Here is a 27284-nt window from a genome sequence, read left to right as displayed (position 1 = left end):
CACTAGACACTTTTCTAGGCTGAACAAGCCCAAATCCCCAGCCTCACCTCACATGGTAGTTCAAAAGCATATCTCCAAAACCCCCTTCCAGTGAAGAATGACAAGACCAGAAGTCCTCCAGTGTTGAGGTTTACAAGCTGAAGAGCCTCTGCAAGGCATGTAAGCAAACACCTCCCATATCTAAAGGGCTGCTCCCCGACAACACAGAGCATCTCTGCACACTCCTGAGGAGTTCAAGTAGCAGCAAGGAGGGGCTTTAAAAAACCAAAACCTTTATGAAAATTTCCCTTACTAACACTTCTATAGAAAAGATAAGAATTTCTGAAAACCCAGCAGCTTCCTTTCCAGACACAGTATGGTCAGAGTTAGCAGCTAGGTCTCAGCTGCCTTCTCTGTGGAGATCACTCCTCTTATTCATACAAAATATCTTTAAAAATCTTCTTCCATGGGTTTCATCTGAGATCTCATATTCCTAAGACCCCACTCATCTTTAATAATACCCAGTAGAGTGGTTCTATCACTACATGTAATTATGAAAACTGAAGCTGTTACAAAAGCCACAGTTAATTATAAAAAGTGAACGTGGCATTGAAACGATTTTTTGCTTAAACTCACCAAGGTAGGTTTTTCACAATTACTCTAGAACAGCACATAGCCTAAGTAATTATTGGAGGGCTCTCCACAGAGTAAAAGTAAGAGCGATGCTCTTGTATTATACTTCTAATTCTGTCAGAGTAAGATTAACACAAAGTTCGTGCACCTACTAGAACATAAAGATTACCATCCCTTCACACAGACTGAACAATACAATTTACAGATTTGAAAACCTTGTGGAAAGGTTGGTGGTCAAAACCTAGTTTAAGATATTTACTCCTTTGAGTTTTAGTTTAAAACACATTTCTTCTTTCAGTTACATCCCACATACTGTCAGGGCTTTTCTCTCTTTTCTTTTGTTTCCAGATTATATAAGAAATTCATTTCATCTTTAAAGAATAGTTTCTACCTTTGTGAAGGAGTAAATTATAATGTCAAGTTTCCTCAGTTAGCATACCTGTATAGCAATTTTTTTTCAATAAAAATAACCTTTTGTTAAAGGTTTAATTGTATTTCCCAGGAGACTGATAACAGCCACATCTCCAGCCAACTGCAGGCACCACTACAGACTGATGCATTCTCTGAACATTCTTCTTAACACTTCTGTCCAGACAATGGGACCACTAATTTCTAAGTGCTTAATTATGTCAAGGGCAGGAGCCCAAAGCCTTTACCCATGCTGAACTTCTTCAACAGTCTTAATGAAAATCAGGCCTCAGGCAAATCATTAGTAAATTTCAAAATCATGAGGAAATTATCCTTTCCATTTTTAGCACAAAGAATGGATTACTTCATAAAGGCCTACAGATAATTCATTTAAAGCTCACATGCTTCAGCTTTAGGCAGAAGAGCAGGTTAAGATATTTGAACATCAAGCATAGATCTCTTCCTATACTCCAAACCATTGTGTTAGTGGTACTTTAATGCCCAGCACAGCAGAACAACTGTATAATGGAAGCAATCCCCAAAACACTTTATTTCAAGAAGAACTTCAGTTAGTTTCCAACTTATGTGCCTAAATGCCATATCCAACACCTTAAACACTGGGGGCTGGATGGAGGAATCTTACCCCTGGACTGCAGCCCGTGCCCACACGCCTCGCTCTGCCCTGGCAGGCCCTGTCCCACCGAGTCTGGCACCAGCACACAGGGGCTCCAGCGGTGGCTCTTCCACCTGCAGCAGAACAGCAAACAATGAAGGGCTAAAAACTGGAAAACAGGGAAAAAATCTGAGCACAAACTCCAGTTACCAACCATAATAGACTGTGGAGACTTTGGAGCCACAAAGCTGTAATTACTCCTGACGCAAGCATTGGGAACTGGAATTCAGATGCCAACGTTCCCCCTTCTCATTTTGCAGGGCATGTTTCAAAGTCAGGTAAGATACACAGGAAATAGCTCCAGTGGGCTTTGTAACCAGGCTCTCCTCCTGCTTTTATACAACTGATGTTGTTCCCAGTCTGCTTTCCATGCTCACAGGTGTGCCAGCCAGGGGAAGCAGCTTTCTATGGCACTAGGCAGAGCAGAGCGTTGTGTCCCCTGCCTAGCACTGTCTTCAGCTCCATACTGTGCTCCAGGACCATCCCCTGTGGGATGTGCAGGCTGGAGATCCATATGCAAAGATATAATGCTTTTCTATTTACTAATATTGCACAGCAGATGGGCCACATAATCTTAATGAAGAGCAGTGAGTAACTGCTCTACTGTATTATTTGTCTAATCAGAACTTTTTAAGTGCTCACTATTCACTGGAGTGAGAGTAGCAGGGGAAAAGACAAGAGTTTCTCCAATAAGCATGCAATTATGATTAAGGCACTCTAGGGCTTGTGGTCCCAAAATAGCTTACATAGATTTTTAGATACAATGAGAGGGAAGTTCCCAGTAACAGCTTCCTTACACATCAGACCCTGAGGTTACTGTTTCTAGGAGCTGTATCTGTTGGTGCTTGTTCTGATGATGCCATATCTGTTGAAATCTCCAGTTTGAACTCTACTTTTACACATTTTGCAAGGTACAATATTTGTTTCAAACTCTGCATTTTCCAAAATTACGTTATTTTCTGCTGAAACTGTGCAGGACAAGAGTAATTTCTGGAGAAGTGGATACCCACTACAGACTGATTCCAAGCTAAGAGGTTTTACCTATACACTGGGCAGATGGGAACATCTTCACATTCTCTTTCCTCATACAAGGTGTCTGGACATGCCTGTCCCCCATTGGCAGAATCCTGAAGGATAATCCTGTACCGGGACTGCTTAACTGCAGTGGCATTGCCTGTAAAGCAAAAGGAGTTGTCTTTCAGACATTGTTGTCATCCCAAGTTAGTGATTTAGCTGCCTTGGTTAAAAATATGTTCCGTGTTTCATTTATATTTTGAAACTATGAGCACTCTGCAACATTACTTCCTTTAAAATTACCAGTAGTTCAGCAGGACAGCAGCTGGAAGGACGATAAATCAATGGCCTAAGGAATGCATCAAAAAACATCTATTTAACAGAATACCAATTCTAGTAGGAAAATAAATAAATAAGAAAATAAACATCTTAACTGGGAAAAATAATAAAAAACGAAGAAACAAACTGTCATAATGGAAGGTTTTGTTTCTAAGAACACATTCTGGTGGTCTCAGGCTGCTACCAGTAACTCATCTTTATGCCTCTAGAAATCAGAGGTGATAACTTCCTAATAGGAAAACCATTGCAACCAACAGAGGCTAACTCTCTATTTAACCTGAGTTGATGCAAGACCAATCCATCTAAAACACAGTTCACAAAATACATGGTACAGAATGAAGCAGGAAAGACAAGAACAAGATTTATCTATTTGTCTACAGCCAAAACAAGCACAGTCTTTGGCTGTGTAAGTGGTAAAAGCAAACTGAGAGCTGGTTTAACCACTGTGGATGGCATTCATGCTTCTCTGGGCACTGTATTCACACTTCAAAAACAGTGCTAGAAAAGTAAAAAGGGATCTCAGGGGAACTCCTTAAAGGATTACAGACCACATAAAAAGCTTTAAAAAGTGGACTTCATCAAATATGTCTGAAAGAGGAAAGCAGTGTGCCAATAAGCCCACTATGAGGATTATTTTGCTCAGAATAAGAGCAAAGCTGTAGCAGCAAAATTACAATGTAGTAGAGTAGAAGGAAAACCTAAAAGTCACACCATGAACAAAAAGTACAATCACAGATCCAAGAAAAATGAAAAATTTTGGCTTTAAAAATACCAAGTCATACAAGCCTGCACTGGCACATGTGGCACCACTGTGTGATCACTGCAGAGGGACACTGGACTGGCAGGAGGCTGCTCACCTGGGGCAGGAAAAACACATCCAGAGAGATCCCTCTCCTGGTTCTTTCACAGCCACTACCTGAGGCAGCTCTACAGCGTCCTACAGTCTCCTTTCACATGCCTGATTTGGCAGCTGTAAAGCCTCACAAAGAACTTTCTCTTAAAATCTAGCCCACAGCATTGCTCCTGGAAATTAAACTGTTTTATCTTCTGTCCATTACACGAAGAAAAGAGTTTATTCCTATCACCTAATGCATACCCTTTACAAAACTGTAAGGGCTTGCATCCATTCTGTCTTCCCTTCTCTAAACTAACAAACCCAGTCCCTTGTAGGTTCAATTCAATTCCCTCTCGTTGCTCACTTTCTCCCAACACTGTGCCCAAGGACCTGCAGCCTCCTCAGGGCACAGTACAATTACATCTCAGGGGTCTCACCTACAACATGCCCAGGAATTTGACAAGCCTGGTATGAATTTTAGCATTTCTAACTGCTGAATTTCATTCATTTTGTAGTCCATTGTGTCTCTAGAGGTGCCTGAGGCCACAAAGACTATTTAGGGAGCAGAGCACTTGACACAAAGAAGAGACCAGGAAAGCTGGGACTCTTCTGCTTGAAGAGAAGGCTCACAGGACCTTAGCACTGTGTATCAATACACTACAACAGGCAGTAAAGAAGACACAGACAGACTATTTTCACTGTGATATCCACTGTGAGATTTTTTAAGCAGCTGAGTACCCATTTAAGAGTGATTTAATTTAAGCCACTGTTCCTCAGCTTCCTGATAAAAGTTTAATGTGTCAAAAATCTACCACTTCCCTTAATTAGAACAGCTACACTGTCCAAAAAAGAGGAGATTAAATTTATTTGGCACAATTTTTTCCTCAATAAATCCTTACTGGCCAGTTTATTACAATCTGATTCTTGAAATGTTTGTATCTTGAGTAAGAGCTTGCTCTTGTGGTTCTCTACATAATGAAGTTAGGATGAGTAATCTACAGTTTTCTTGACCTTTCCTTTTGGAGGAGCAGAGGTGAGGGGGAGAGTTTTGGTTTGGTTTGCCTTGTTATTACTGAGTTTTAGTTCTTTAAGACTTTATTTCTCACCGATAAGACAGTCATTTGATGCTCTGGCATTACATTACTACTTCATTCTTATTCACACAACCTCACTGACATGGGTATAGCTACTCAATGGAAACACTCCTTAGTACACTTTTCTCCTGGCTGCAGACAGGAAACAACAGCAACAACTGCACATTGTCCATGTTGTGCTTCCCTCATTTCTCAGAATGTACATTTCATTCAGTTTCCCCTTATTTTTAATCCATTTATGCCATCTTCACTGTCTAATATCCTCTAGCTTAGTTTGCATCCTTGATTTCTTGTTTCTAATCTTTGTGAAACAGTATGACAATCCAAAAGGAAACAAGATCCTGAACAACGCTGACAGTAAGACAAAAAAGAGCTTCTCTAAATACGTGTGATGTTCTTCTTCATGGTCTGAACCTTGAATTTGCAAAACACATACAGACTTAACACATTCCCTGCTGCCCAGTGCTACTGGCTTGCTACTAGCACAGTTTCAGAATAGGAATTACAGGACAGGCCTTCTTGGAGCTTCCAGGTCTTCTGCACTCCTGTCTGCATAGAACAAGTTCCCTAGAGGTGTAGATACCAATTCCTGCAGTTTGTTGAAGTCTTTTTATTTTTTTTTAATGTCTTGTGATATTGCCATGCTTCCCTTCCAAGAATTGTGAACTCTATCACTTTGTGATGATTTTCATTCAAATTATCTACCACCATTAGAATCTTACCCATTTCTTTCCTATTAATCAGTACCAAATCTAAATGAGCTTCCCACAGTAATTTTCTCCACCTCAAGAAACTAAATTATCCTCAACATTTATTGCACCGTACTCAAACCCCATTTTCAAAATTGAATTTCCTCACTGGTTTTTCTATAACATTCCTTACAAATGTTAATGAGCATATTTTTTCTATTTCAGTTAAAATTGCTATAGCCTGATTTTTCCAGAGTAGTAGCACTGTGGAGGACTGTCCTTTTAAAGCCAAACTGATTTCCAACATGGCTATGACTGTTTGTCCTCCTGAAAAAAAGTCAAGCCTCAAGATCTAAGGACCACCTTAATTTCTCTGCCCTTGACTTTGCAACTCAGATAATGCTGTTTGAGAATTTCAGGGGTGCCTTACCTCTGTTTGCACTCCCCCCTCCTGTGCCACCAGCCTTCATTCTCTTCCCTTACAGCACTATACAATTCCTACCAACCCACTCTCACTCCTCTCTGGATTTTGCATCCTTCCTTCCTCTGTCTTTCAGAGGAAAGCCCAGGGCTTCCATGCTCAGGAAAACCCCAGGGTTTCCATGCCCAGGGCTCACAGAGCTGCACTATCCTTCTCAGGTGAGGGACAAAATCCCTTTTCACTCCTGGAATATGTGCTGTATCAGGTCCAGCTTCCACAGAAAACATTCAGCTTACCACTCTGCTCCTGACCAGATGGAAAGCCAGAGTCTAGTCCACACAAGACTCTGTTCACACATCAAAAAGGACAAATTTTCTGAGATTTTAGCCACGAAAATCAGTGCTGTCTCCAGTACCTTGGTAGAGATAAGAGCTCTTAAGTCTTTCGCTTTGACCAGTTCTGGTTTATGAAGATTGGAAGTGGAAGATCGTGGACTCTCTGACACAAGGTAGAGGTTGTTGGAATTTCTTATTGTGGCACACCATGCATTTCACCCACCCACTTTTACCCCACCTCATTTCAAATCTGATTTAAGACATGGGGAAAAAATAGGACAGCTACTACCTAACATTTAATGTAAACTTGTTTAGAGAATTAAGTAACTGTGAAATTTCTAACCTTCCTCCTGAGCAACCAATGCCCCGAAGAGAAGAGGCACTTACAGGTACCATCTATTTTCAGAAGGAAGGTGAAACATGTTATTTATTGTTAGCTGTTTGCTTTTTTTAATCTCTCTACTTCAAGTCTATGCTGACAGACCAGGGAGCACATCATCCATGCTGAAAGCAGTTACCTCTCCACGCCACCTTCACCCTCAGGAAAGCAGGTGACAGGAAAATGTACCTGCTGCTCATTCCAAACATTTCATATCCTGAAACCACCCTACTGATTCTTTGATTCTTTTCCCAATCCATCCTCAAAGACCAGGTAAAACAGGTACATTACAGAAGACTGCAGTAGACAGTTGCCACCTCTAAGTATCTGAAATGGCAGAGAATCAATAACTTGCAACAACCTCCCTGCTCCTGCTTCCCAACAGGTGCTTGGATTCAGTGGCACTTCCTTTGTGAATTATGTTGTCCATCCATCTGTTACTGCCCTAAGTTCAGGGCTGTCTGCACCTCTGAGGCAGGAGATAATCTTCTGCCAGAAGACAGACGGTTGTCTGATGACATTTAAATGTAGAGAAAATGTCAGCTTTTTTATTGTGAGATGGTAAACTCGGATGTATTTCCTCAGATAAACTACAAACAGCTCAACTGGCAAAGTTCTGTGTAAAGCTGATTTAGTGATTCCATGTTTGTCTAAGTTCTGATCTTATTCTGGTACACAATTAATTTTAAATCTGCCAGGCAATACCTGTTCCTGCTTGATCTGATTAGTAATTCACCATCTGTATATTGCTTTCATTAAATACAAGTTTTCTATAAAAAAATCACAACACCCCTAACAACTCACGTATGTACAGTGGCTTTGAAATTTCATTATCGTGCTGAGGTTTTAATTGTGCCATGCAAATTAAAAAAAAAAATCTTGCAATGTAGCCATATCAATAACAGATTTAGCAAAAACCAAACTCCCTCATCTAAGAAGTTTTAATTTAGAATTATATTAAAATGATAACACTGCCAAGGAGGTTAAATAATTAATTTCTTCTCATTTTAATTGTAGACTATTATTTAATAAACAAAGTAATTTACCAGGTAATTTATTCTACTCCTTCATAGGCAGCTCATTTAAAGTCTAAAAATAAATTGCTAATTAAAACAGGATTCACTGTTTTAGAAAGCAACTCATTTTCCTGTAAAATCTACCAAGCACTATGCTAAAGCACTGAGAATCTTTGAAGGGCAAGGAAACTACCAACAATAATGAAATATTCTGATAACTGAGCAGACTTTCATCTGAACAATTAATGAAATATACAAATTTGTCAGAAAACCCAAAACTAGATGATTATAAAAAAACTTTGTTGTATACTCATTGTGTCTCAAAGTTAACCAACAAGATCAAATAGATGTTTGGCCCTTGAAAAACCACAAAGAACAGGAGGTGCTTGCACAACCCCATACCCCAGGCTGATCAAGAAAATTACATTTCATATGTAAGCAATTCCATGTGCAGCCATACAGCACAGGGGCCTGGGAGTTCTGACTCTGAAGGCAGAAACCCAGAAGGAATTTTCTCCAGGCAAAGAGAATTCACATTTCCAAAGCTGTTCACAAGGCTCCCACTTGCCCAAAAACTCAAACTCAAAAGGCAAGGTCCAAAGCCTTCAGGTCCAAAACTCATAGAGATTAGTGCCCTAAAAATTATTAGAATGGTGTGAGCTTCATCTGCCATATGTTTCTAGGCCAATGCTGTAATTTTTCCCCCAAATTTTGACTTCTTAAAGGCTTACCAGGCTGACAGGCTGTGGGACAGGGTGTCCACTCACTGAACAGTGTCACAACACAGTCCTTCCTGCAGGGGAGGAGACACGGCCGCACCGCCTCCGGCCGGATGGACTCCGGACACCTGCGGATCCAAACGTGGATAAAACAAAATAAAAACTTACAACCACGGAGAAAGATTTTACTCCTATGACTTTCACAGAACTATGATCACACTGCCATACCAAAGACATCACTCCTTATTTTTCTTTTCACTCATGCAACCCAGTTCAATTTTGTCCTTTTTTTTTTTTTTTAATGGGAAGCTTGGCTTGATGACTACAGGCTCTGTGACATCAAAACCACAAAGCTCATGGGAGTAAAACAGATATATTTATTATCAAAGAAAGTGAGTAGTTATGTTTATAAAGTAGTTCTGTTTTAGCACAACATGCAACAGCCTTCAAACCACCTGTCTGTAAGGGCTGATGACATATTCCTCAATGTTCAACCTCCAAGGAACACAAAAATAGTTTCAAGTGCAATACAGTACAAAGAGCTCCGTGATTTTCTTCATTCATTCTCAACTCCTACATGGAAAACATGCCACACATATCCTAATGAAAGTTTCAGACCCAGTTAATATATGAGGACTTGAAGAGCAGAAAAGGGAAAATTTTATGGGATCAGTCAGATCTCGCATATCAAGTGGGTTAACAGGAAGGGAATTACTCTTTCTTACTCCTTATTAATTTCTATTTAAAAGATCACTCAACAATATTTAGTAATGCATACAACCCAAAATGATCCCATTTGAAGGAAGAATGTGCCATGAGTCGGATACTTTAGTATTTACTCACCCCCTTCAGTTCCATTTCCTCTTACACCACCTCAAAAGTGGAGAGGGCAAACAACTATTTTAGGCATTACATAGCTCTATAAACAATGTGCTTAATTAGGTAAAGTTCGAGCATATCAATGCATTTGAGACATACAAGAATACCAGATTTCTTTCCATTTATTTAATTAACCCCATTAACCTCAAGAATCTTAATTAACTTTACCGAAATCAGCACAGTCTGCTTACACAAACAGCATTGTTTTGAGAGTTACAACAGGAAAGGAAACTCAGTTCTAATTCTCCATACTCATTAATGGTGTGAAAATAATTAGCAACATCTTGATTTTTTGACATTAAGGAAAACATCTGTGCCACTTATTTTCCTCATTTAGTAAGGCAAAGCAAAATTTGGAAATTTCTACTGCAGAATACGTAATTTTGTTGTGTTGCTATCACATCACAGAAGTTATATAAACCAAGTGAACAATATAGATTACACATATGGTACTGCCTTATTGGAGTGTAAATATAATGCAAAATCTATTTATTTTTTCTATTTTATTAGAGCACTGCTAATAATATGTTGCTGAACATTATATTCAAATGTATTTTATATTTTCCTCACACCTGTCCTTCAGGGAAAATATTTGCAGAAAACTGTAAATTAGAGTAACAAAGGAGCTACAGCAAAAAATGTCCACCACTGAAAGTATGCATTTTGCCTGGATTTACATGGAAAGTTAAAATGGGCTGGATATTTGGTTTCTTTAACTGTTACAACAGTGAGGGACTAGTACCTGTAGAGTTAGTCCTGAAACGAAATTATTTCAGTGCTGCAGAGTCCGTACACTTGCTGAAAATGCCTTTATAAAATACATCATGTATTTTATAAATAAACAAACACTAACAAGCTTTCTTTAAATACCTTTTGGGAGTGACCTGGCCAGAGCTGCTCCTCCTGCAGAAGATTTTCCTTGTCTGAATGCCCACCCCACAGGTGGATTCCCCGCTCCAGCTGATGGTGCTGTTGAGTGCAGTGCCCAGCACATCCTCGGAGCAGGAGCTCCAGGGAGAGGCTTCCCAGAAGAAATGCACACATGGGTGCTCATTGCAGGCACGCTGCTCCTGCAGGGCTCGCTCAGGGGGACAGGCTTTTCCACCTGGAAAGGGTCAAGAGAACACCATAACATCATATCCTCATCTCATGGCATGTGGCAAAAAGAAGATGCAGAAATGTTTTTTTAAAAAAAGTCAGATTTTCATAATACCTCCTCTTCTCCAACCCCCCATCCCTCCGTAAAAAAAATAAATAAATAAAGCTTAAATAAAGCTATTGACCTTTATGGCTGCAATAACAACCTTCTAAAATATTGTTTCCTCATTAAACTAGCCTTGCATAAAATTGTATTCCAATGCATAATGGAAATAGAAATAGGCAAAGTATATTTCTGAGTTACTTTATCAATAACTCCTACACACAGCCAAGTTAATTCCATTTAAATGCCAGTATCACTCAGCAAACATGCAATCAGGTTTAAAGACGAATTAAGCATTATTTTTATGTTCATTCTTCTTGCTAATCTCCCAAGAAGGAACATCTCTCTCTCTCATATTTGGACTCTATTCACGTGTTGTCCTGAAGATTTGAGCAGTAGAGGAAGCTGAACTGTAATGACAGCAGGATGTATCAAATCAAGGAGGGGAGAAAGTTGAAAAACATGTTTTGAGTATGAAGCCTTCACTTCTCTGAAGCACCATCCTTCAAACTCATGTCCAAAGATTTTGCTAAACTGCTGCACTTTGTCAGCAGCTGGTGCCAAAGTCCCAAAGAACAGGAGTTTGAAGAGGCTCCCCAGAAGCTCCAGCCAGCAGCCTGAATTTATCCATAAAAGCAGATGATCGTAGCTCAAAGGCTATGGAGCAACGCAGTGAAATTTAACAGTAAGCATTATCATTTTAGGAAGAAAGAAAGAAAAATTAGTAAAATCAAAACCATTCTCCTCCAGGATGGACAACCCAGACAGCTTGGGACACAGCCAAAATGCTGCAGGTTTTGAAAGAGCTGAAGTGTTGGGGATAGATACCACAAGGCTCAGAGCACATTTACACCCTACTAAAATCAACAGGACATGAAGGGATGTCAAAGAAATGCCCTCTGCCTGCAGGACTGACCCTCCTGAAAAAGAGTAAGGCCCCAAATGGCCACAATGAATAGCAGTGAGAAAAGAAAAAGAGATAAACTACCTAACCCACTGGATAATCATGCCACATTACCATTCATCTTTTCAGGAAAATACACTGTTCCACACAGTGCTCAGTCTCAGAAATGTTTAGTATGATGATGGAGTAGAAAATGCTCCAGGTAGCTTATTTCCTGAAGAATTTGACTTGGCAGGAAAAATGCAAACCAGTTATTTTTCTTGTGTGTCTTAAAAAGCAAATAATTGTAACAAGGAAATGGCAAAATGCCTGATCCATTTGTAAGAAAAAAAAACAAAACTAAAGAATGTATCCCATTCAAATTCTGAACTTCCTAAGGAAAAATTAGGGTGGCTTTTTTTCAATATTATCTAAGTTACAATATGTTAATGAAGCAGATTTAACTAACCTAAATGAGGCAGATTTAACTCAACACAGTAAGAAATGGCTCATCCAAACTTGCCTCCAACACTGCAAGCAGGAGATGCTGTTTTTATAAAGACTACAAGAGTCTGGCTACTTTCTGTATTTCATTGACAACTTTTGTACAAAGAAAGCAGGACAGCATGCCTGCCTGGCCATTTCAGTAGCCATTTACAGATTTTTTTTATGATGTTTAGCAGTTCCTATAATTCATTTTACACCTGCTGGGAGCATCTGCTCCATGATCTCCTCTTGCACCAAGTTTCAGATATTAGCTGAGTAAAGAACTATCTTTTAAAACCTGATTTAAATCAAGTCCCCTAGGTTTCATCAACAGCTTCCTGGTTATCATATTCTGGGAGCAGGTAAAGAGCTTGGAGAAAATAACTTAAAATTTCCATGAGTCCTCCAACACCAGGGACATAGCTCCATTACTTCCTCCATGGGCAGAGGCCAAACAAAATGGCCCTTGCAAAGGTGCCAGAGCTCTGTAGAAATCAGGTGCTCAGCTGTGAGCTGGGTATGAAACAGGTAGAGAAAGCAGCTAATTTAATATAACAGTGATAATGGTATTAATTCCACTTCCACTCTCCCAAATTTCAATCACTATCTGTACATAGATGTGTGACTGCACAGCAAATTGTTACACCATTGCTAAAGATACACAGAGAAAGTCAGGGAGTTTGATTTTAATACTTAACTATTCCTTCCTGAGAAACTTCAAGTATTCAGTTCAAGTACACCATTTTTAGGTTAGTGCCTTTCAGGGTGAGTTGATTGTGCTTCTGTACTTCCAGAATTTACTCCTTCACAATTTCACTCTCGTAACTCCATGTTTTATCTGTTATTTAGGTTATTACTTCCACAGAAAATATGAGACCAATTGTATTTTCATTTTAATTATTCTCTAGCTCATAGACTTTTTTAGTAGCTGTTATTATCATTCAATCTACAATTATTTTCATCCTGAAGGGTCCCAATTTTCTTCACAAGTGCTTATGAGGATGTTTATGTGAATACAGACCTTTCACATGAGTAAGGGTTTGCAAGATCAAGTCCTTAAGTTATCCCAGAAACAGTGGGTGGCTTTAACGATAATTTACAAAATAGCACTTAACAAAGCTTGTCCTGGACTAAATTTGCATCTAGAAGTGTTTTGCTGCTGCATTAACTGCACCTAGTTTTGGCACTAGCTGGTATTTTGAGTCAACAAGGCTTTACCTCTTCACATATTATGAATTTTTATGTACTTGATCCAAGACCTTTCAAATCCTGTGTGACTACACTTCTAATACAAAATTGTTTGTTTAAATAGCTGTATCAGTGATGTTAATATGTAAAAGAAACAGATACAAAATATGTCCACAAAGATCCAGAAGAAATTACTTATATTCATCAAGAGCTATTTACTTACTACAACAAGCAGGTCAACACATTCCAGGTCTTATATTTAAAAAAAATAAATATGCAAGTCCTTTTCCATTTCCTCATTTTTCACAGCTCACTGGTTTTAAATCATTACTGATATGATCCCATATAAAGACACTTGCACGATGACTCTGTCCTGCAGCAGTTTTACTGGTAGAGGATGGAGCTCTCCAGAACCAAATTCACACCCAGACAGCAATTCAGAGGCTGAAGTAAAAAGTTTTGAACTGTGACAGAATTTCTGCAAATGACACATGAACTCCAGCCCATCAAGATCTCTTAGTCTTTAGGCAGAGACAAGCATTCAGTACTACCCCTGATTCCTGAGGAAGTGGGATTAGCTCTGATCTAAACACAGTTTGGCTCAGGAAAGGAAGTCAGTTCCTGAAAAGAGCAGTGATTATCCAGAAATGTTCAGCACTCACCCTCAGCTGGAAGGGCCAGGATGGACCTGCTCCTGCTCTGAGTGCCCTCGGCGTTTCTGCTGGAGCAGGAGTGGGAGCAGGGGGACCACGGGGACCACTCGCTGACCACACAGTCCCTGGCACAGGGGACTTCACAAGCCACCACCTCGGGACGGGGAAGCTCCGAGCAGAGGTGATGTGGTACTTCTTCACCTGGAGCAAATGAAACAAGACAGACATGGAGGGAGGCACAGCTTGGTTCAATATCCACAGCCTGCACCAAACAGACTGACTTCATGTCAAATATCCACCTGCCCACGGAGGAATATACTACAGAACAGCATGTGGTGAGGCTTCAGGCTGCAAAGTGTAATACTTGAACTATCTTAAAAATTTATTCAGGAAAGCAAAGAAGAAAAAAAAAAAACATGTTTCAAGCTTGGTATGTGACATCTTGGCTGCAGTCCACTCTCTGAAGCAGGTAAACAAAAGGAATGAGATAATTTCATCAATAGAAAGCTGTAATATATCAACTAAATTAATGATAACTGTCCTATATTTTCTAGCAATCTCTACAGAACTTATTTTCCACAGTACAAATTGCTCAGGTCTCCAAAGTGAGATTTGTTTCTCCTGTAGGCAGAGAAGTATCTGGCAATGTTTTGGTTCTTCCCTTTCAGCCTCACCAGAATGAGCCACTCTTATTTCTCAATCTTGCTTCTCACCCAAACACTAGGGAGATCTAAAATTATCAATCTATTGGGCCACCACCACCCAAGAGAGAAATACTTTCTGCTGTAGATGAACCAAGGGACCCGGACCAAAGCAGATCTGATGAGAAGCGTCTTTCCAAAAGCTCTTTCAACAAGAAGGACAGTGGGGAAAAACCTACCAACCAAAAGAACTACTGCCAGAGTGAGCAGCAAAAGAAGGCACATGAAGGATTTCATGTGGAATACAACACAGGGAACTATTGTTTTTAGGAAGGGAAATAAAATAAACTATTTTTTTAAGTAAGAAATTTGAGTAATTACACAGCATTTACAAGGACATCATAACTCATAAAAATTCATAAAATATAACTCTTTAAGTACTGAATTACACCCAATGATTTACAAATGTATTTTAAGCAATGAACAGTCATAACTGACTTTGCTACACTGTTCTACTATTTAGTATTTCTGGATCCTCATGAAATTTCAGCTACATATCTGAAGTTTCTAGAAGCTCAACTGTTTATAAACAAAAGGCTCCCACCACGTTACCTCTTTTGCCCTTATAATAGTTACAAATTTCTCCTTCGAGGTTTCTTTAATTATGAACCTAGGAAAAAAAACATAATGACTATCCAGGTTTAATTATATGTAAGAAAAAAAAATTATAATGGCAGAAAGTGCGCCTTTCACCTCATGCTCCAGGAATAGGCTCTATAACAAGGCAGCCCAGGAAGCAATTATAACTGGGAGGGTAGAAAACTGTGTGCTTTTACAAGAGCCCACATCTACAAGTGAGTAAATAAGAGAGGCAGGCTGTGAGCACATAAAGCTGTCAACAGCACGGCGCTATTATCTGCAGTTGCATCCCTAAATGACGACAGGCTCATCGCCCTCGAGGCACAGATAAAACTTTTCAAGCGTATTATGAGAAGGAACAGTAGATCCAGCAGGCAATCAGACTGCAAGGTATGGTTAAAAATACTTTGGTTTTATACTCCCTTTCCTTTGTGCTCACTTGGAAAGGCTTGCTGTACCCAGTCTTTGCATCACCCCCTATGCAGAGCCCCCATCCATCGATGCTGCAATTGGCATCCCAAGGAAAACCAAGCTGAGTCCACTTTGACCAGTCCCTGTATCACTACTGCTGCTTTGGATGCTCACCTAATGCTGAGAGCTACCTTGAGGAAAAAAACAATGTGGAAACAGCAAATAAACCTGTAAGCCTTATTCCAGCTGTCTTCCCGAGTCACTTAAGCGTCAAAATCCCTGCTAACGTTTTGACAGCTTGTCTGTATGGCAGCAGGTAACGGCAGGGCAGCCTGGGCAGGCTGGTTTCAGGAGTCACTGGTACAGGAGCATCAAGAGATTACATGCTTTGGTGAAGCAGGGTGAAACACTTGTCCTCCTCTCCCATCACTGACAGCCAGGGACAGGCTTCAGAACCAGGCAGGATGAGATGGGACACCGGCCTGGAAAGCACGAGCCCCACCCCTCCATCCACTGCACAGCTCATCTGTTACATCGGGACTTTATGGCCAGAAAGTGCCATGATGTTCACCAAATTCTGAATTGAGCCCAATTTTTTCCACCAATCAGACTGTGATACAGATCTAAGCATCAGAGAAGAACTACTTTTTGAAAGCCAAGAGAGCCTTTCCACTGGTTTAATGAGACTTTAAAAAACCCAATTCACTCCTCTCAAGATGATTTAAAACACTCAGGTGCCCCTTTGGGTTGGCTTTTTCCACCCATAAGCTCACATGCCACATATTGTGGGGTGACCACCCTGTGGGGAAGGGAAGCAAATACACTTTCAACTTGTTCTTTCCAAGATATCTTTTCACTCTGGATTTACAGCAGGTGACAGCAACAGCAAGACTACAAACAGAGGCTGCAATTCACAGTTCCTGGGCAAAGAAAGGGAGTTTTGTGCTTTGTTAGAAAGAGTTTACCACTGAGTGCATAAAGGTACAATTCAACACTTACTTTGATTTACTTTATAGCTCCATTCACCATGTTCAGGTTTAATTACTGCCTTCTATTATTGCAGAAGAGGAATTTCTTCTGTACCAGTTGCCTGGCAGAGAATTCTCAGAAAACTACTGTATACTACAAAGGGAGGTAATAATCTTTCATTTTCCATGAAAAATACTAGAACAGGATATAGCTGAAGTGTGCTTTATGCATTGCCGCAGATTTAAAGGGAATATTAAATTCTCAAGAGCTTCCAAACCGTCCACCCAGTACCTTGAAGGTGTAATTCTTACCTCACATATGGCTGAATAATCTTTCTAGATATCTCCATAATCTTTACATGCACAAGCATGTTCTATGGGGCCAGATGGGGGATCCACCCAAATGTACTGAGGGAGCTGGCAGAAGGGCTCACTACACCACTCTCCATCTTTTACCAGAAGTCCTGGCTATCCAGGAAAGTCCCAGAGGTGGTTGGTGACTGGAGGTTGGCAAATGTGACACTCAGCTACAAGAAGGGCTGGAAGGAGGATCCAGGGGACTTCAGGCCTGCAGCTTGACCTCAGTACCAGGGAATGTCCTGGAGTGGATCATCTGGAATGCTATCACACAGCATGTACAGCACAACTAGGGGATCATTCCCAGCCACCATGCATTTAGGAAAAGCAGGTCCTGCTTAACCAACCTGATCTCCTTCTATGACAAGGTGACACACTTAGTGGATGAGGGAATGGCTGTGGATGAATCTATCTGGACTTTATCAAAGCCTTTGACATCACTTCCCATGGAATTCTCCTGGAGAAACTGGCTGCTCATGGCTTGGACTGGTGCAGTTTGCTGAGTAAAAACCTGTCTGACATCCAGTCCCAGGGAGTGGTGGTGACTGGAGTTACATCCAGCTGGGACTGTCACCAGTGGTGCTTCCCAGGGCCAGCCCTGTTTAACATCTTTATTGATGATCTGGACAAGGGGATCGAGGGCACTCTCAGCAAGTTCACAGACAACATCAAAGTGGGCAGGAGTGTGGATTTGCTGCAGGGCAGGAGGGCTCTGCAGGGGGATCTGGACAGGCTGGATCAAAGGGCTGAGGCCAATTGTGTGAGGTTCAACAAGGCCAAGAGCCAGGTCCTGCACCTGGATCACAAAACCCCCAAGGCACCTCTCCAGGCTGGAGGGGTCCCATGGAAAAGCACCTGTGGGTGCTGGTCAGAGCACAACCCACACCATCCAGCTGCTGATCTGCCTGAGGTACAAGAATTGAAGCAGCTCCCTCAGCATCTCTGGAGCCCAGCTGATGCCTCTCACGTGCTCTTTATTTCATGCCTTAAGCACTGATTGTTCTCAGCCTTGCTGAATGCTTGCTTTCCTAAAAGAAGCTATAGTTAAGAAAAATGTTACAGTTTTCTATTCAAAATGCTTTATTGAAAGCATCCTGACCAACTCTAATGGCATTTTTTTTAAACTGATTGCCTTGTACTTGAATAGTTTAGTGATTATAAAGCTAAACACTGAAGATATACCAAAGAGATAGCATTTTAGAGGAAAGATTTAATCCATTTTCTTTCATGTCAGGGTATAATAATTACAAAAGAGAAGATAAGCATGGCATTTTTGTTAATATATTTGCTAGCAAAGTTGCTCATTACCTAATGTACTGGTCCCTCACTTGAATTCTTTAACAAGGTAACAGAGAAGCACCATTCTGAGTGGAAGTTTTCATTCATGTAAAAGCAAACTAAATTCTTCCAACAAGGTAAACAAAATAAGGAATGACCTAAATCCCTCCTTGAACTGAAGGGCTTGGATTTTTTCCAGAAACTTTTTTTTTTCATTGTCTTTTGCATTGCAGAAGGAGAAGCCACTCCTACAGTCCCGAGCAATGCACTCCATGGTGAGGCACTGAACCAACAGGAATGTTTTGTTTGGAATCAGTCCAATAATAAACTGCACCTGTCTGTTTTACACCCTGCCTTGCAGCTCTGGTGCATTGTCTCATTCTTCTCAGTGACCTGTTGTGCCCATCTCCCATGACACAGTTTTTAATTACTCCTGCCAAAGACATCCCTCCTGGCTCAGGAGAAAGGGAATGTCCACTGGATAGGAGACAACTAAGGCAGCAAAAATAAAATTCCCATCAGGCTGCAGGAATCAAAAGATCAACTCAATAACAAACCAAGGGTTCTCCTTTTGACATTCAATAATATAATCCCATGCTCATTTTTCAGAAAGAAAAATTGCAAAGTCACTTTGAAGTTTTCATGTTTGAATATGTTTGGAGCCTCAAGTGACCTCCATGATGGGAAAAAGTCCAAGACAAAGGAATTGCATTTCAGACCGTTCTGTGCTGCTACCTGGAAGTTCAGAAAATTTATTTTTTGCACAACTGACTGCTGCAAAAATGCTGCATATTTAATGACAATTACCAGTTTGCCATCAATATTTCTCCTTGTAGCATTTCAAATTATTCAGTGGAAATAATGAAACTGTCATCTAAAATACTACGTGTATCATAAAATTTTACGTCCCACTTAAATCTCAGAAAAGAATGACAATAAACTTTGATTAAATACTTGCCTGTAACAGAGTAAGATGTCAACAGGCAGCAGTAAATTCAGAGGGATTCCTATTGACTGCATGCCAGTTTGCTGAGAGCAACTGCATGTAGAGAAACTGTGTGCCGGTAGGATCCTGGCCTGGGCATCTCATCAACTAAGGAAAATGTTACATTTAAATGCAATAACAATCAAATTACAATAGGAGAAATTTCTTATAACCGTCCTGAATGTCTTCATCTCATCACAACAGCACAGATTTATTTTTTTTCCCACGATGCACAACCAGCTTTAGAGAAGAAAGCATCCAGGGCTCAGTGCTCACCATCCACAGATGAGTGTCACACACCACTGAAATCCTGGCTCCTGGCTGACTTTGCTTAATGCCAGTCAACAGGTAAGAACATCTGAGAAGAGAGGTGTCAGTTTGTCAGGGAAAGCAGTGGTGTATGGAATAAATTTAATTGCACTGGTCCATCACTATTATCAGAGCCCCACGGAGGGGAAGAGGATGCAAAAGAGATGAAGAGGAAGGGAGGTCGAGAAGAAGGTGAAGCTGTGAAATAGAACAAGGTACAGACAAGAGGAAACAAACAAAAATAAACCAGGATATTCTTTGGGGGAGGAAAAAAACAAAATAGATGAGACAAGCCTTAAGGTTTTGAGTCAAAAGTCTTGGTCAAATGCCACTACCAAAACATTTTTAATCACATAACACACAATGAAGAAAAGGGGAATAACAGTGTAGGAGTATAAGGAAAAAGTAAAGACAAAAAGTACAAAAAAGGAACAGAAGCAATAATAATGAATATGGAAACGCAATGTATGTCTGGAAATATGTTACAAAATCTTCATAAAATCAAAAGTCTGACCCAAATCCCTGCATAATTGGCCACAATCCTGTCCCTTACCTATGTCCAAGTGATCATCACAGAGGTTACAAGAAAAAGATGATGACGACTATGGAAACAAAGCAGTATCTGTTTTCCTTCCCTATACATCCTGTACTGCAATTTGGACTGTTTTTCCACAGTTTATGAAAATGCACTTAAGAAAACTCCTTTGTGACTCCAAGGAAGCTCCACAAAAGCTCAGCACAGGAGAGGCACGTCAGTGAGCAGCTGCCAGGCCTGCAGAGGAGGTCCCAGAACAGCTCAGTGCAGCATCTCCACTCTCAAGGTTAAACCAACCAGCACACCTGCAGGAGTTTACCCATGGAGACATCAGCTCTGCTGCTTCTCCACCCCACACAAAAAAGACAAGTTGTCACTTCAAGGAATTTGCTGCACTTTCACCTGCTGAGCTTGGGCATAGAAGCAGAATTAGTTCTACCTCATGGCTGTTTGCACAGTCTCTCCCAAATAGAAGAGAAATTACTCAAATGGCAGCTGAAAGTAAACATGGGTTCACTGTATCCCCAGAGAAAAGCAGGGAAATTCAGGCTGCTGCTCCTAATCATTAACAGAGTGCAGCAATCTGAAAACGTAAAGTATAAGAACATAACATAATCCATATTAGTGTTCTGCAGGATTTTTTTTTTTCCTCTATTTCTTTCCAATTTTTTCCTTTCTTTCTCTCCATTATCCTTCCTCCTTGTAAATGAGGGAATCTACACAGGTGGGTTGATCAAGACTGATTGCAATTAAGATTTATTGTTGAAATTGCTGTTATGGTATAATTGAAACAGGTGTCCCTCTATTTCCTTCTCTGTTTTGTTCCAAATGCTAAACAGCACAAAATATTGTAGAAACCAATTACACAAATAATTCCAAAGTATTAAAATATTATAAAATATACATACATTTTCAAAACTTTGAGGAAAAGGTATTAGTGGACTTATTCATTCCAATAGTGTAATGGAATCCATTTCATCTTATATCTTTGCACAGGGGCAGAATAATTTTAGTGGAAGAATTCAGGCATTTTTGTTCAGGAAAAAGAAGGTGGCATTTTATACCCAATGCATCACACTTGTGAATTTCAAAACATTTTATTTTTGAAAACTTAAGGTGCCATCTTCAATCTCAAAACTTGAAAAAAATTATAAGGGGCTTATTACACAGGGAAAACTAGTTGTGCTCTCACACTGCCACTGACCCCAAAAAGAAAACTTGAGTTCAGACATGGAAAAATGTAAAGCTTTTGTACCTTCTGATTTGATTACTATGATTTTTCTTCAGATTATGCTGCTCTTAAAAATGACATGCCTTGCTCATTTTCTCATAATCATGAGAAACCTATCACAATATCCAAGTGATATTTCCGAAGTAAATTGGCAATTTGCAATGTATTGGGAATAGCAAACCCTTTTTCTCTTGCAGTCCCAGAAACCACCCCAAAAGTGAGTTGGCATTAACATAGGACACTGAAAATTCATAAACAATAGTGCAGCAGATGAGGTTGATCTAAGTTGGCAAAAGTCTTGTTTTCAGATACAGTGAATGCTAATGATAATAAATAATTGGAAATACCATCTGGACTCTTTAAAAAACATCTTTCTCCAAGTCTGCAATTGAATCTCTATAAAAAGAGGATCAATGCAAAAGAAAATGAAAACAGTAAATTAAAATTAGATTTATGCCAACTACTTAAAACTAAGAGCTCATTTAGAAGCAGTTAACATAGAAATGTGTTCTAGTTCAGCTGCAGAGTCTGGCCTAAGCTCATAAAGCAACTCTGAGAGCTCCCACTATCCATCAGGAAATGTTCAGAATCTGCAGGACCAAATACTAGGCTATGTTTTATTTTTATTATTACTACTATCTTTTTCAATTTTGTCTCTAATTGATCCACAAATCTCAGAACTGAGCTTTTAAAAATTGCAATAAAGAAAATACACCCAGTACCACAGATGATCATCAAGGATCCAGATGAATGTCTGAGATCTGTTCATGACCAAAACAGTATGAACAGAAAGCCATGACCTTTGGTTCTTGAGGAGAACTTCCCAGTGTACACCCAGGTTTAGCCAAGTAGCAAGTGTGCATGTAAAGTGCAGCAGACATTTTTCAGCTGGGTTAAGTTACTTCTGGCTAATGTACCCTGACCTCTGCTTGAACCATTTTTACATAATAAAGCTGTGAATTTTAGACAGAGTGTTTAATTCCCACTGTATTTTGCATAGATCATTTAGTACTTAAAATGGGGATAAATCAAATGTAGGAAACACAATATTAACAATATTTTCTGCGTGCTTCCACTTTGCCTATGAGGTGGAACTTTAATTACATCATTAATAACAATGCCTGCATTTTCAGTCAGTAGTGCATCATTCCTCTAGTGCTATTTAAAATGCATTTGGTCTCTAAACTGCCCCACCCTCTGGAACTGGTTCACTGATTATATTGGAACAGCAGCCTTATCCTGCTCACATCTCAGCTATCACAGCATCAACAGAAGAATTTAAAGGCAGGAACCACTCATCATGACCTAAAATGGCTTCTCTAGAAAAGTTTCCTGATATTTTCTCTCTCCAGAAAGTTTCTATAGATTTAAAGGTGACAGTTACTTTCAGAAAGAAAAGAAAACAAAAACAAAAACCATCAATGTTTTTTCCCAATTATTCAGAATCTAATCTGTTTAAAACACAGGGAGTATGTGCACCAATAGCTGCTTGGTTTTCCCAAACTGAGTGACAGAGATAAACCTGAAGACCATATCAAAAAAATGTCAAAAAAAAGGTCATTGCCTTTGTAGTGCCCTCATGGTGCACCCTGGGCTCACAGAAGGAGAAGAGAAGGAGGTGACAGAGGACAACAGAAAGAAAAGTAAGGGAAGAAAACCCAGGAGAAGGAACTGCCTTTGTTGTCAAAATTTCACCAACCTGGGGCTGTCTCAGAGAGGCTGAAGGACCATGTGCTGAGGTGGGAGCTCAGACAAATGATGTTTGCTGGGTTCAGTGCCAGCAGCTGCCCTCCCACACTGACCTGGCCCTTATTTGCTCCAAAGTAGGAAAAAAAAAAAAATAAATGAACCCCAAAGGGTCTGATACCAACCAGTCATCCCCTAACAGATTTTCCAGCTGCTGTTGGAGAGCTGCTATTTTAACCTTGCTACCAGATTAAAGAAAAATACAGATTCAGTAAATGGAATCAGATGAGCACACCTCACCCCATTTTTAATCACCCTGAAGTGTTGAAGCTGTCAGGAGACATTTGGACATGCTTTGCACATATAAGAATAGAAACACAAAAAGCGAAGAATATCTGGCTAAAATTTGGTTTACTACCACTAAATTTCTTTGTGGGGAAAAAAGCAATAACCTCTCTGCAACTTAGAAAATATTTTTGTTCTGATTATTCAGCTATTTAAATAGGAAAATGTCGTTTTATGACAATTGCTTTCGGCAGGAGATATTTTACACTTATATTTGCAAGGAATAGGAATATAAGGAAGAACAATATTAAAACCTTCAGCGTTAATCTGTATTTTCAAAGCTAAGCACATTTTGACAAACTTTCTAATAGACGCTGTTCAAAATTCATAACATATATGAGCATGATTACATTATTCTAATTTATTTTCTCTCCCCTCATGCACAGCAATAAAATTTTACCTTTGAACTTATATTTATTACAACTTTCACTCTATGGAGGGCATGCAGGCACAGAAATACAATAAAGCTCTGCTAATTCCATACATTATTGAAATCCTAACAGTGCAAATGGTATCTTACTGTCTTCATGCATACTTAAAATTTCAATCCAAAACCTATTCCATTAAAAGGGATGGTTAAGCAACAGTATGTGTTTTTTATACATTTGTAAATTACTGTAGCAGAATTATATCTTATATATTCAGAAAAAAATTATGTAATACTAGTGTTTGTTTAGGTGTTGTAAGCAAAAATTTGATAGATGGTAAATTATTGAGAGCTCCATCCATCAAGACTCCTAAGCACTATAAAAATGCAGAGATGGAAAATGCTAGAGAATAACCTTTGCTCACCCATGGGCTGCTGTAAATTGTGTCTAATTCCAGCAGTAAAAATCCCACTGACTTCCCCAAACTGTGAAGTGTACAGCTATGCAGGATCACTTTGAACTTAACGAAGCACAAAAGGAATTTAGACCAGGAGGATAAGGGGTCACCCATAAAACAATGATACCTGGCAAAGGAAAACATCAGGACTAACACACAAGAGAAATTTGGGGAATCTCTTGATTTGGTGGATAGAACAGCAACTGATCCAGCAACCCAGGTGAGGGAGGAGCTCCTGCAGTCAAGCAGATGACAAAGTGTAAAAGTTGACTCTAACTGCAGTGCAATATTGGCACGAGCTCCGTTCTCCTCGCAAAGGTCACTGCGCACATTAGCTCCAGCTCCATTGATTAGCAGCCGAGATAGCAGCGCTCGCACACTCCTCACAGCCATCAGCAACAGACAAGGGGGTGACTTTCTGCATACCATGTCCTCATCACTTTCCTGGTAATTGTTCAGTCACAGATAAGGCACAAATAGAGAAAAAGCAGCAGAACAGAGTCCTTTGAAAACATTAACAGAAACAAACAACCTTTATGTTTGGCACTGAGGCATCAAAAATGATAGCTATTATTATAGCTGTAATTACATGGCTGGGACTCAGAAGAATTACATTTTGCTTCCCTGGAAACACAGCCCCGTGTTTGACATCCAAACCCACAGGAACAGGTCTCCCCACCATGGCCAGAGTGCAGGACCTGAAGACACACTGCCAGAAATGGTGCAAAGGGTTCCCAAACTCATGGAGTCCTCCTGGAGGCAGAAGGTGCCAGCCTCAATTTCGGATCAAATTTAAGTTACTGAGCTATTCTGTGCCACAGCAACCCCAGACAAGACAAGTCAAACCTCACCTTTGCATGAATTCCCAGCACCAAAGAGCAATGCAGGGAGCAGTTCACACAGCACACTATGATGGTGTGACTCTTCTGCATGAAGATGAACTTTCAATATCAGCTATCCTAGCTACAGAGCCAGAATTCAACAAAATCCTCAGAAATGGGGTCTCAACCATATCTGGTTTACAGAGGAATAACTTTTAAACTTTTAAAAAGTAAGGAGAAAGGCTTTTCTGTGAAACCAGATAAGCAGAGCAAAGTTTTTACCTGGTTTCAAGCAGTTAGTTGAAATGCATTCCATTTTGGACTTTAAGTCACCTCACTGGCAACACAACCTCCCAACATATTGAAAACCAGCAGGAAATGTTGAATTAATACATATATGCTAACAAGCACTCCTACAGCCATGAATGTTTAATCCAGTTTTTTACTAGCTGACACAGTCCCCCATGGCTGCTCTGTGGTTTTGAAGCTTTGAGACAAGGGAAGAACTAGAAGGCAAGGGCTGTAGAGCAGGGAACCACAGAAAATCAGCCAGAAGGAAAAGTCTCTGGAGAAAGCCCAGAGCAGAACATTCACAGCACAAGAGGCAAGGCAGAAATGTCAACAACTGGAGTGGGATGGGGGAGGGAGAGAAGGGCAGGAAAGTGAGGACCCAGGAAGTCAGTCTCTCTCTTCAGTAGTTGTGGGGCTACATCTGGATGATGTGTAGAATACTTCCCAGCAATATATAGGATTTTAACACTGGTGTGCTGTGTATACAAAGAGATGCAAACTGAATGAGTTTTCAGACAGTGTAATACTGGCTGACTGCACAGGGTAACTTATTGCACACTGGAAAAAAAAGAAGTTCTACACACCTTTGGGGTCTTACCAATACATCTTAATGTTCTGGACCGTGACAAATGATTGGATAACAACTCTTACTCCCCTTGTCATCATCCATCTTCTCAGGAGGCTTATTTCTTCAAATCCTGATGATGAACCTCCGTAGTCACTTATCTGAGCAGTGAAAATTTATTGCCTTTACTAGAAAATGAAATTTTCTTCCAGGAGAACTGCACTGGACACAAAAGGGCAAATTTCCACCCTGGAGTATATGGATGCATTCTCTTTCTCCTTAGTGGAAACTATATACATTTATCCAATGTCAGGATTTGGACCTAACAGTATCTCCTGTGTTAATAAGAATGGCTAATTTCCAATTAAATAAGCTTACAGATCATAGAGATGCCCTAATGAGAAGAAAAAAAAAAAAGATGAGGCCACATACTAATCCTGCTTTCACTGCACATATTTAATAGAGCTGCCAAGGCAAAGTCTCCAAAATACTTACTAATTACACTGGACTGCCTCCAGCCGCCGTCACTGCCAGGGAATGGGCAAACTTTGCAACAAACCAACCCACTAAGAGTTCAGAGATGATATTATTATTTTGGGAAAGCCTTGAAGGGGTCAAGAAACAAGGGAATAAAAGAGTTCAGGACTAATTTGGACAGAAAATATTCTGTGGACTTCATAAGCAGCTGCAGAAAAATATTTTGGCACAGCTGGGAGCAGCTCCCAAACTGGCAAGGTGCAAAATTGCAGAGTAGATTCTCCACAGCATCGTGTTGGAAATACACAAACATTGTCCCCAGCAGTTACAGAACCTGTAGTGCAGACTGGAGTGTAAAAGGAAGAACAGCCATAGGGCAGAAGTCTATAAATTCTGCTGAAATAATCCATAAATACCATCTTTTTTGTGTGTCCAGTGGCACAAGGGTGGTTGTTCCCAACACAGCGAGAGCCCAAACACCAAAGGATGACTGGGAGACCTGAAGGCACATCACTAAGAAAACCAAGTTCCTACTTCTGTCAATTGATAATGAGAACTAGGAAATCTGTGCAGGTGGCATATGACCCTCACGAGGAACACCACCAGGAACAGTCTCTGCAGCCTTCTCATCAAGCTACAGTTGAGCCATTAACAGTTCAAGTCAGGAAGTTCCACTCCAGCTTTACAGTGCAAGAAGGGTTGAAAGAACTGCAGGTGCCCAGAGCAACACCATAAATATTGATCACAGTGCTCATTCCACTTCATTAGCCATGGAGCACACAATGGCTCCAGAGGGACAGGAGAAGGCAGGACCAATTTCAGTCACACTGCCATACTAAAATGCAAACCTTGTGGAGTATTATTTTAATTACTGCTGCTTATTCATGCCAATTTCAGCCTATTTAAAAAAAAAAAAAAAAGTGTTTCTGGACAGTCAAAACTCTGAGCTGCCAGAAAGGTACATCCACACTACATGAATCAGCCCTGTGTAATGATACCCAAGAGAGCTCTGCAACCAGCAAAAAGCAGTTTTTCAGCCCAGCACCTCACCCTGGGCCACTCAGAAACACAGGTCATTAACCAGCAGGGCTTTTGC

At 40.2% G+C, this 27284-nt stretch overlaps 1 protein-coding gene across 1 annotated transcript in view; it reads right to left on the bottom strand.

Annotated features, from left to right (window-relative positions):
• Window positions 1-27284, bottom strand: part of THSD7B (thrombospondin type 1 domain containing 7B) — a 299407-nt gene that overhangs the window by 121719 nt on the left and 150404 nt on the right. Inside the window, exons 9-13 of the mRNA XM_088168384.1 lie at window positions 13834-14025; window positions 10284-10518; window positions 8547-8662; window positions 2735-2867; window positions 1664-1767 (exon numbers count right to left, since the gene is read on the bottom strand). Of these exons, the coding sequence (XP_088024510.1) occupies window positions 1664-1767; window positions 2735-2867; window positions 8547-8662; window positions 10284-10518; window positions 13834-14025 (780 nt within the window). The remainder of the gene's footprint in view (window positions 1-1663; window positions 1768-2734; window positions 2868-8546; window positions 8663-10283; window positions 10519-13833; window positions 14026-27284) is intronic.

The sequence above is a fragment of the Sturnus vulgaris genome, chromosome 7 (assembly GCF_052056855.1).
Source record: "Sturnus vulgaris isolate bStuVul1 chromosome 7, bStuVul1.hap1, whole genome shotgun sequence".
NCBI classification, from domain to species: domain Eukaryota; kingdom Metazoa; phylum Chordata; class Aves; order Passeriformes; family Sturnidae; genus Sturnus; species Sturnus vulgaris.
Note: the sequence above shows the minus strand (reverse complement) of the source record. Positions and strands in the feature narration are given on the sequence as shown.